This window comes from Furipterus horrens, unplaced genomic scaffold (genome assembly GCF_987537825.1).
Source record: "Furipterus horrens unplaced genomic scaffold, mFurHor1.1.pri manual_scaffold_3, whole genome shotgun sequence".
NCBI lineage: Eukaryota > Metazoa > Chordata > Mammalia > Chiroptera > Furipteridae > Furipterus > Furipterus horrens.
This window is the reverse complement of record NW_028327173.1, coordinates 180,174,567-180,186,689: the sequence shown is the minus strand read 5'-3', so window position 1 is coordinate 180,186,689 and position 12,123 is coordinate 180,174,567. Positions and strand designations below refer to the sequence as shown.

The window sequence follows — 12,123 nt, the reverse complement described above, 5'->3', positions numbered from 1 at the left end:
TGAAAAGAACCAAATTTTCTGAAACTGGCCTAGAGCTACTTAAATGTATCTTGCCAGGAAAAAAAAAAAAAAGGAAAAAAATACCTTGAAAACAAGGAATGCAGACTTCCTACACAATGCAATTTATTATCTGCCCATCAGTCTTTCTTGCTTGAATTAATCCAACCCTACATGCATTTCTAAAGTTTCAGACATTCATCCCTTTCAGTAATTTTCTATTATTTCTTTTAGATCTTTAGTTGTAAAAAGCTTCAATGAATATGAGATCATATTTCTTTCTAATATACAATCTGTCATTCTTCCCAGAATTTCTATTAGCCCCTGGCTAATCATTTGATCACTTTTATCCTCTGTTGTAGCCCTAACTCTTTGGTTTTCAATGGGTGTCTTATTTCATTAAATTCCATTCTGAAGAATCATGTATATTTCAAGAAATGTGAACTCACCAAACAAACGTTTCTCTCTCAAAAAAAGATCTTAACATACAAGATATAAATATAATAAAACAGGCAAAATACTGTTTCTTTCTTATAGAATGTTGGTGCTTGTTTTAAGAGCTACAGACCCACAAAACTCATGACAGGGAAAAACCCCACTGACTAAGCAAGTAAAACAAAGAAAGACACTATCCTTTTCACTGTCTAAATTATTTTTTCTTAACCACAAGTAAACTTTCTTACAAGGACTAGCACCTTAACATATTATACATAATACAGAAAAGAAACAAAAATATACATTAAGTTAGGAAATACATCTTAATTAGATTCACAGGAAAACAAGAATCAGCTCAATAAAATAAACTGGAAAAGTTTTAAAGATATAAATAAGAAAGCTCATATCTCCATTGTTTTTAACCAAAGGTTCACTAGATCAAACAGATGCCTGTCACACTTTTTGTCTCATGTCTTCTATTAATGGCATAAAGAAGTGTTGAAAGACATCTTAGAGACAGGTCATAAGCAATAATTTGTAAATGATTTTTGCTGACATCGACATATAGCATAGACTCCTAATACAAGACACGCCACATTGTACTCTTAATTGACAGCTGTAAAGGGTCATCCAGAAGAGCCATGGGTATAGTTAAGTGGTTCTGGCCTACACAGCACCAAAGCCAGAATCAGTGCTGGAAGACATACCTTGATGACAGGTATTCAACCATTACAAATCATTTCGTTTCACTACATTAACTAAATAGGTCTTCTTTTCTCCTTCATTTTAAACATAACCAATAGAACTTATGTAATGGAAACAGCCCTGAAAGGAAAATTTAAAAATTCTGTCAATCTAATCAAAATACAGAAGTTGAAAGTATTCTTTAAAAACCACGTGGGAAAATATTAAGAAACAGCTAAAATAGGGTAAAATTTAATTAGGCAATAGCAAGTGGTAATGTAGTAATATTGGGCATCTAATCATAAAGAGAAACACCTGAGTTGGCAGCATGGCGGTTGAAGGGAGAGATGTCAGAAACAGACAAGAGGAAAGGGGCTTTGCAGAAGCATGAGAATGGCAAACGTTTTCAGTTGTGGGGTGCCCAGTATATGCTTGACTGTATTCCAAGTTATTTGTAAGTTATTGCCTCATTTAAGCTTCACCACTCACCTGTGAGGTAGATATTATTTATTTCACAGATGAAGAAATAGGGGCACAAAGGCGTTACTTGCCCAAGCTAAGGATGGCAGAAACAGCCAGTCCAGCTTGAGAAATTTGCCCTATTAACTATTATGCTATGGGAAAGTGCAGGCGCAAAGTGAAGAAATCTACCACAGCAAAGAGAAAGAAAAAAAGTCTATCAAAAGATTATTCTTTTTTCTTTGTTCATTAGCATTTAAACAACATATCTCTTCTGAATGTTGAGTTTAACTTCTGGGTTCAAATAAATTAAAGAATTTATACAACATAGAAGCTAGAAAAACACTTCTAATGCTCACTTCACTTTGAAATGTATTTTCAGCATAGTTCATTTCATTTTTGTAGCCCAAGTTTCCTCAGACAAGCTAAGGAGCTTCATGACAGGACTCCACCTGATAGGACACCACGGATAGGACTCTGCCACTAAGATTCTACTGTATCAACAACTATCATTGTAGTTCAGAAAAGACAGTTTCCTATTCTCGATATTTGAGATACTAACACTACACTGAAGTTTAAAAAAAAAGTAAAACAAAAACCAGTCCCTCTTCCCACAAACCCTGTATCTAATGGACTACTTTTCAAAAAAATAAATAAATAAATATAAATTATATATACACATACATAAAGTCTCACTTGGAGTCTGGGCCTAAGAAATCATTAGTTTACAAAAATAATTATCCTTTTTGTTAAACACTTCATATACATATGAAGATAAGATTACATACAGTTATTTTTAAAACAAAATTAGATTTTCAGCACTTGAAGTTCAGCAACTTCTTAAAGGATTAGTCAGTCAGCCCTAAACAGATGTGCAACACTAGGTGAGGAAATAATAACTTTGCCTTTCCATCTAAGAGAAGTTCAATTTTACTTCCAGCATGTTTTTAGTGATGGACAGTAACTCGTTTATTATACTCAACATGTCTTATTAACCTGGTGTTTCTACTAAATGTCCAGAATATCACTGACAGTCAATCCCCACTCAAAACAGTACACAAACACGTTGTTTTTAAACCCTAAAAACAATGTCATGTCCCTAATTTGTGCACAAATGAAAATAAAAATATATGGAGGAACTTTTCCCCCCATAACCCTAAAAAGTATATGTATATATCTTTGTTTTATCATTATCAATATCTTAAATTTGAATAAAAAGTAACCAGAATATTTACTATTCTGAAACTCATATAAATAAAAATTATTACTAAAAACTGCATTATTTTTTAAATCTTTTTAAAGTGACATGTTATCAGTACAGTTTGCCAAAGGAAGCACTTGGAAGAAAGACACCTTCTAAATTTCCTCTCTTCTAAGGCAGTGCTTCCTAGAATTTCTGGACAATATTATTCAGGCTCCATAAAGCTGCAGTTGAAACTAAACAACGGACTCTAGATGATCTTACCAGCAGATGGCATTGTAACAGCGCACCCAATCCTGGTTTCCCAGGAGACAATACAAACTAGTACATTGAAAAGATTTCACTACCCTATCAAAAGACAAAAAAGAAAAAGACCAAATCGTTTCTAAATTATCTAATATTAAATCATAAATTTGAAATAGTTCTTGACTAAAAATGATCCCATTTACACCTTTCTTTTTATGAATGAGATTTAGTAAATGTTCTGTTTGAGGGCATAAGAGAGCTGCTGAGTTTCTCCTAAAACTTTTATCCCCAAATTGAGGTATAAATTGAGGCATCCAGACTAGAAAAATTGGGCCATTCTAGCTGTTTCAGGAAGTTTCAGTAAGACTACTAATGTTCAGGGTTTTCCTTCCACAATATGTGGTAGCAATTCAACCTTTCATCTTCTTTAAAGTTTTGGGGCTTTAAAGAACTAAGGAACCAATATGCTATCCATAGCAGCCCTTCATGTTTTTAAAAGCAGAATAAGAATTTAACATACTCCTAGGAGCCACTCACCTTTCCACATTTTGAGTTGGGTAAGATATGAACCAGAAATAACATCAATTAACTTCACTTTTATCACATCCTTGTAACAGTTCATAGTTAATAGGACTTTCTCTAGCTTGTCTAAAGATGACTTAGGGTTTACTGTTTGATTTCCAGGGATATTTTAGCCTACTGGGTGGTCTGTTTCAGGAGTTCAAATGAACTGAAACCACGTAACTACTTACTTTGGTTTTTAAGAAAAAAGTTTCATAATGCGGCACAGAGGAACTATGTGGAAACTACCTATACTCATTTGCTGTTACAGCTCTTAATCCTTTTACTAGCAGTACCCTAAATTCAAACTCTAGGTTAGGGTTCTCTTGCCTATAATAGCATTAAATATGAAAATTTCAAGATGCTTTTTTTTCTGACTTAGTGTCCCAGCAGCAGTGACTCTGAGCAAATAAATGCCACCCTGTTCCTGAGGAAATGGGCAGCTGGGGGCTTTCTCTGGCTCTGGCCTGTTTCAGACCCCTAATTCAGAAATTGCTTTTCAGTAGTATTTAGTATTTTACTACACGGCTCTCCATTTTCCAAAGGCAACAGTTCCCATATCCTTAGAATAAAAGCACTAAATTTAGTGAGTCACTTTTTTTTTTTTTCCATCATAAAGTTTAGAGATTATTCAAAGACAGATTTTTTTTCCCAATCACTTTGTTAGAACATATTAGGGCCCAGTAACAAGTACTTGGTGCCTGATTAATCTTGGGGAAACAAGATTTTCTGTAAAGTTCTGACAATAGATTCTTTCTTAAACTATAGGTTCACTTGTACTCGTATATGCAGTGGTCTTCTCTTCCCAGTTAACTCTCTTTTCCTCCTAAATGAGTACCACACCAGGTTGCTGGATTCTCTTTCTTTCCCTTCATCTCTTATTCCATCTTTAAAAAAAATTTTTTTAACCCTCATCTGAGGATATGTTTCTTGATTTTTAGAGAGAGGGGTAAGTGGGGGGAGGGTTGCGGAGAGAAAGAGACAAACATTGTTATGAGAGAAATATCAACCAATTGCCTCCTGTGCACCTGACACTTGACTGGGAATGGAACCCTCAACCCAGGCATGTGCCCTGACCTGAAATTGAACCTGTGACCCTTTGGTGTGCGGGACAATGCTCCAACCATCTGAGCCACCTGGCCAGGGCTCTTAATTCCTTCCTTTCTTCCTATAATAAATACTACTTACTAAATGCTGAATATGTGCTAGATACTAAGGCCATAAATGAATGAGCAAGTTGCTTAGATTTACGGAGTATGGAGATGTAGAGGATAAACTGGATCTTCACTGAAAGATCCATGTAACAATTATGAACCTAGAGCAATTCACGATCATTTTACTGGTAAGGGTCTTCTCCATTTTTCTCACAGATTCATCAGGGGCATAGAATCCCAAGAAAACTGAGAACTCTTTAAATGTTACCAAAAATAAAAAAGTCAGGAGGCATTAATCTAAGATGTAATTACCCAATCTGAAAACAGCAGATTTCAAAAAACCTTATATTCTATTTTACATAAGATCTAATTTTCACCAATACTTTCAACCTTTTAATTTTTACATATAATTCTAAACTACAAATCATTCTATGGACTTTCAAGTTTCTTTCTATAATTTATATATAATAGTATATAAAATTGTCTCTTTGAGGCAAAATCTTAGGCTTTTAAATAGAACTTTTTTAACTGTCTCATTCGCTCAACAAGTATTATTTATTGAATTCCTCTACCAGAAACTAGGTCGAGTCATGAAAACACATAGTTCCTTTCCCCAAGGAGTTTTTAAAATCCTCAACATTTAATCTTTTCACAGCTTTCCAAACATTTAGTATCTCATAGCAGAAAGAATAAAGCCTTTAGAAGTAGACAGAGTGAGGTTTGAGTCCTGGCTTGATTAAGGGGTAAAGGTAAGCAAGTTACTTATTCCCACTAAGCACTGATCTCTTCCTCTGTAAAACGAGGGTAATATAATCTACCTTGAAGAGTATGTGAAGTGACTAGTAGAACACCTGACCTAGATAGAATAAATTATATTATTTTTTAGTTCTAAACAATCACTGCAAAAACTCAGACCATTTATACTAATAGATTATAATAAGAGAACATCATATCTTTCAAAGAATGCTATCTGAATTACATTATATGCAGACAGGCATGTAAGAAGTGTTTTGTATTATCTTATAAATATCTAATGTACTTCTAATTAATAACAAAAAAGTCAACCTCCATTTCGAAAAAATAACTTCCATAAGTAATATGCACAACGTATTAAAGATCCTCCTAAATAAGTATTTTGTCTCAAGCATACATGGTCTAGTAACTGTTTAGGACTTCCACAGACTCAACTTATAGCAATCAAGGAACTATGTCTTAAGGTTGGAGTCCTTAGTCATTAACCTCAGAGGCTCGGCTGCTGCCATAAATTTCCAAGAACTGAGATTCCCCTTTTCTGACAAGGAACAGAATCTACGAAAGCTTTTAGAACAATAGTTGCTGATTTATTAAAGATACCTACAAAAACACCAAATCATCTTTTGAACCAAGTGTATCCTCCCACTGAACTTTCCTGTAATAGAAATATTTTAAAGCACTGAAAGAATTAATATGCCTCCCAAAGTACCAAATTAGAATTAGAATTTTTGGATAAGAAGGGACTTTAAGCTCCCTGATTCCCATCCTACCCCAACAATTTAACAAAGAAGGTGAGGCCAAGAAAGTGAGGGAGAAATTTCCCCAAGACACATGGCAACCCAATGGCAGAGACGGGAGTAGACAGAATTCAAAGCATCTGACTCCAGTCCAGTGTTCTGTTCACAAGAGCAAGTTTCCAGTTCTACTGAAATAAGGGAATAATTTCTGTGTACTCGGCTAAAACAAAAAGCTCTGAAATATGTTTCAGGTATTACTTAGTGGGCTGTCAATAAATAAGCTTTTAACCAATGTAAAGAAAATCATGTGGACATTCTTCTAAAAACTCGGTATTACCTGCTTTTCTGAATTTGAGGGACATTAAAAATTGTTGTGACTGCTTCTAAGTCACTTTAAAAAAAAAAAGGTTCTCAAACAAAGCAAGCAAGGAAATCAACAAATTTAGAGTTGGGAGAACTGATGATTTATCTGCCACTTAATGTAGGAATCCTTTCTAGAACCTTCTGACATTTGACCAACCAGCTCTGTTTGAATGTTTTCAGGGATAAGGAGCATTTTCAAAGGAGTAGAGGTCATCACTGTTATTATACAGCTTAGTTACAAAGGTTTTCCAAATGAACCCAAAATAGCCTCACTGCAGACTCATTAGAACCAGCTCTGCTGTCTAGAACAATACTGAATTAGAATAGTGTATTTTTTGTACTATATGTTCAGCTTTTCATATATTTAAAACTAGCAATTAGCCTGGCAGTCTTCTTTTCTTCTTGATAAATATAACTATAACATTTAAAAGTACTTGGAAATAGCTCATACAACTCATATTCAGCTCCATTTGTTTCAACAAAGGTTTATCAAGTGTCAGGTACTGTGCTAGGTTCTGGGAGTACCAAGAGAAAAGTGCCCTGGAGAAGCTTATAATATAGTGGGGAGAAAAGCATACACAGAGATAACTTTAATCTAGTAACAGCAAGTGCTAAAATAGAGTCATGTTCAATAGCAGATGAGAGAACAAGGAAAGGATCAGAGTGAAGAATACAGGAACACAACAGCAGGCATTGTGCCAGGGTCACAAATTGGGATCCAAATTTCTGTGTTGTAAATTCTACATAAAATGCTAAACAGTAGCTCAATCTAATCTATACAAAATGTGATGGTGCTTAATAATCATATGGAGAGGATAATAAGGGATTGAAAATAGCAAAATATACATTCATATTAGAGACAAGTGCATAGCTAAGCAGTACGTATTTGCTAAAATAAAATAAATTATTCCAAAGAAGATCTTAAAATCAATGGCATTAGATAGACTCCTAAACAAAAGACTAGTTTTACTGAATTCTAGTTGAAGAGGGAAGTAGTGTTTGTTAGAAGGCAATTATTTTTATGGCATCCAAGAAAGCATTCCTCTCATTCAGTAACATGTGTTTCCATGAAAATTGAAGAAATTAAAACATAAATGTTCAGGGTTTCCAAAACAATGGCAACTACAATTTATGGTTGGAAAGTTAACTTTTTCCTTCACCAAGAAACCCATTAAAGATCGAATTCAGTTGAATAATATCTTAAAAGTGAAATAGTTCAGACCATGAATATCAGAGCTGAACTTTATTAAAGCGGTCATCTTTAAATCATTTTGAACTGTTACATGTAAGAAGGGTAAAATTTCCTCTGACCACACAATCTTGTGTAAGACTCAAAGTGCAAGTCAACCTTCTCTGTGTATATTCCTTTAAACCAGCAATTTTCAGCCTTTCTCAGCTCATGGCATAGATACACTAATGACTAATGACTAAAATTCTGTGGCACACCAAAAATATATACCTGACAAAAAATAGGTATAATTTTGATTAATTCACACTGGACAGCTACTGTTGTGTTGACAGTTGTCATTTTATTTGACAATCTAAGGGAGGTATCGCAATTTTTTTTTAAATTTCTTTTTAATTTTATTGTATTTTTCCCATCACCATTTATCCCCGCTATACCCTCTTCTACCCCCACCCCACCCCTCCCCATGCAATCACCACTGTGGTCCATGTCCATGAGTTCTCTCTCTTGTCTTTTTCGTTCATTCCTCCACCTCCCAACAACCCCCTCCAGGCTGTCAGCCTGCTCTCTATCTGTGATGAGTCTGCCTCTACTTTGCTTCCTAGTTCAGTTTGTTCATTAGATTCCACAATGAGTGAAATCATATGACACTTGTCCTTCTCTGACTGGTTTATTTCACTTATAATTAACACTAATTTTTTTGTCTATAGGGTTCTTGATATTGGGATCATTTTTTTTTTAAGAAAAAAAATGAACAAGATAACAGATACATGTGAGAATGTTTGTCTTTGGTTTATTTTTCAAACCTCTTGGCCATTTTAAATTTCTTTCCTACAAGAGGACATTGCTTGTCTACACCTGATTGCTCACAGCTCATGGAACACTGTTCCCACCAACACAGTATCCACCAAAGCGGGTGATTAGGATAAAAGTAGAGGGGAAATATTTTAGAATCACCTGGAGAGTTTTTCTAATCAGTACCTTATCACTCCCACAACTACAGAAAACAAATGCTTTAGAGGTGTTTTGCAGACCCAATGGTTAAGATTGAAATCAGGGGTTTACCTGGAACTGATTTAGACACTATTGTCCAGATAGGCTGCTAAAAAACTACAAGAAAAGAGTAGTGAGGACAACACACAGGGCTTCTGAAGATACCCATGTCTGCAGAGGTTCAGGTTCCCAGCTAGCCCTGTGGTAAGGCAAGGAACCAAAAATCATTTCCATCCCATTATGCACAAGCAGTGCACTTCCAATTGCTTACCTCCAATATTCTGAATTATTATGGTGCCAGCCACCACCACCTATAAAACAACAAATGTATTTAGAGGACAAAAAAGGAAATAATATAAAAGGATCAGTATTTTATTAAAATCCAATAACTATCACTAAAAAACAGATGCAGAAATCAAGAGAAGAGAAATTGGAAAGAAGAAATTTTGCCAGCCATTTGTAATATATAAAATTTATAATCACCACATAAAAAGCCTTTTTTAAAAAAATAGTTCCATGGTTACTATAAAGAATAATTTTGAAAGTTTTCCTGGCAGTCATTTTAAAACAGTTAAAAGTGTTAAAAAGCTGGTAATCGGTGGTTATCAAAGTACCAAAAAACTGAAATTGAATCTGTCTGGTCTCATTCTCCCATTTTTACTGGTTGACTGCATTGCTGTACTAGGTAGACAGAGACAGAGTGAGGTGTGCTGTGCCAGGGATGTATTATATAAAAGCTAATGATCAAGTCTTCTGAGTATTTCAGCTTGGCGCACATCAAGGCTTTCAACATCCCTGTCCCAGGAAATAATAATCAAGAGCAGAAAACTTTAGAGCCCACATATTCTCCAATCTGAAAACTGAGCAAAGTTTCAAACTCAATAATACTCATATGCAGTGGGCTGATGTAAGACAGCAGGAGGTTGTAAAGACTGCAGTATGGAATTGGTGAACTCCTCCCCTTTCAAAATGGGGCAGCTGCTATTCAGCTCTGGCTAGTTGCTAGCACTTCTGATTTTTGAAAGAAAGTCAGAAATTGAATTCTTTCAAAATTTCATAACTCTTAGCTGGCAACCAGTTAAAAATAAAGAGGATTTGAACCAAACAAAATATGCTTAAGGACTAAGTTCAGCCTGCAGGCTGCTAGCTTGTGATCTCTGATGAGATTCCTGGGAAACTCAAGACAGCATTTTATCCATCCTTGGTACTGGGCTTCATGTGAGCCTTTCAACCACTCAAATCTCGGTCGGTCTTTACCCCCAATGTATATTTGGAGCTGACCAGCTATCTAGGACCATTCAGTCCTACATGGATTGGGATCAGATCACCCTTCAAACCTACCTGTGCTACAGTTCCGTCAGCAGCACAGCATTTGCCTATCCTGGAAACAAGTACTGAGACCTAGAGGCCTTGAAGTGTGCAGAGGGCTAATGATAGGAAAATTTGGAGAGACGTCTTTGAAGATGTTGTAATTGCCACTATAACACTTTCCAAAAAAAAAAAACCACACACACAAAAACTTTGCATATCAACCCATTTAAAAATCAGTTCCCAGACTTGCCTGGTATGGCTTAGTGGACTGAGCACCATCCTGTGAATGGAAGGGTCACAGGTCCCAGGGCACATGCCTGGGTTGGGGCCAGATCCTTCGTGGAGAGCATGTAGGATGCAACCAATCAGTGTTTCTCTCCCTCTCATTCTCCCTCCTTTCCCCTCCTTCCCCTCTCTCCAAAAACAAATAAAATCTTTAAAAATAACAAAATAAAAATTAGTTCCCAAATTCAGTTACTTGTGAAAAGACAATTTGAACTTTTGTATACTATCTTCTGTATGCAATTGATGCCTATTGTCAGTCATACGTGAAAACTGGATTTCTTATCTACTAATATATTGCAAAAAGCAATAATATCAACTTAGTGATGATTATTTTTCAATTTTTTTGGCTGAAATTTAGCATTTAAGATCTAGAAAGTCTGTCTATCTGTCTATCTATGTATCTGTCTTCAGTGTCTACCACAGTGCATGGCTATGGTAATTGCTCGGTAAATATTTGTTTGGTGAGTAAATACATCAATTTATAGACAATTTTTAAAATCTCCCTTAAAAAGTTCAAAAAACATTTCAAAAATATTTATTTAATTCTCAGAACATTTATCTATCATATATCATATCTATAGCCATACTATATCTGGAAAGAAGGAAATAGGAAAGTTTCAACTCAATGTTGGAAATGAAGAGGAAATATTTAAAAAGCAAACAAACTACAACTCCTTATTTAGAGTAGCCTCTGTCTGCGTACCTGCCTATTACATATCAAGTACTGTACATACATTCAAATGATAATGCAACACTTCTAGAGTTTTATGAAAGAGGACTCTCAACAATCCATGCTCCTCTCTTAGACCCTGCTGCTACATAAGGAATTCAGGAAATACTACTGTCAAATAATGGTGATGATACTTAAAGTCATATTATAGGGCATATTAAATTACTTGGAGAGTTTTCTTATGTAAATAATATTTTCTTCTTCCTTGGTTAAACTGAGTGCAGGAAATTAATCATGACTCTACCAAACATTCTGATCTTTAGGAAAGAAAAATGGTTACCAGGGATATTAACAGAACACTTTACCCTCAAGTAACTATTCTCTATTTTGCTCAAGTTTCAGATTATTAAGATAAGGTCCAAAAAAGCAGGCTACATCGTATAATTAAAATATTCCCTTTTGGACTTTAACAACGAAGTTAATTTGAATGTAAATACAAGTTTTTCCCCTTTATTACACAACTGTATCATTTTCTTTTCAGACTGACTTCTTAGAAATTAGTTTAACAATCTACAAATACAGTATCCTTTTAGATTAAAAACAAAATAAACAAGCAAAAAATGAAACACATTTACAAATAAAAAGGACTGCTTGGACCAACATGAAAATAGGTTTTAAAAGTATGATAGAACTTCAAAAATAAAAAATAATAAAAAGTATTATAGCACTAACAATATTTAACTCCTGATTACCTGTGGAAGAAGACAGTGTTCCCTTTACCTTTTAAATTAGTTTAGTATGACTATCACAAATGAATGCTTGACAAATATTGCTGTTATCTCTTTTTTTCTGAGGAGGAAAAGCAGATTTGGAGTCAAGTCCTTTAAGTAACTGTGATCAAATAGCCCCTCCATTTCTCCAGGCTTCAATTTCCTCACCTATAAATGAGGGGATAGCTAGATAATCTTTCAGCACTGTTCAGCTCTTAAATGATATTATATTCTAATCATCAGTTTTGTAAACAGTCACGCTATAATTTTAATTCTATGCTTTTTTATACTCTTGTCTTTATGAGGATTTACTCAGAG

The 12,123-nt window shown here is 34.8% G+C and overlaps 1 protein-coding gene across 1 annotated transcript in view; it reads right to left on the bottom strand.

Moving 5' to 3' along the window:
- Positions 1-12,123, bottom strand: part of SLC38A6 (solute carrier family 38 member 6) — a 62,790-nt gene that overhangs the window by 32,366 nt on the left and 18,301 nt on the right. The window contains exon 5 of the mRNA XM_090270957.1: positions 9,041-9,080. Within this exon, the coding sequence (XP_090127083.1) occupies positions 9,041-9,080 (40 nt within the window). The remainder of the gene's footprint in view (positions 1-9,040; positions 9,081-12,123) is intronic.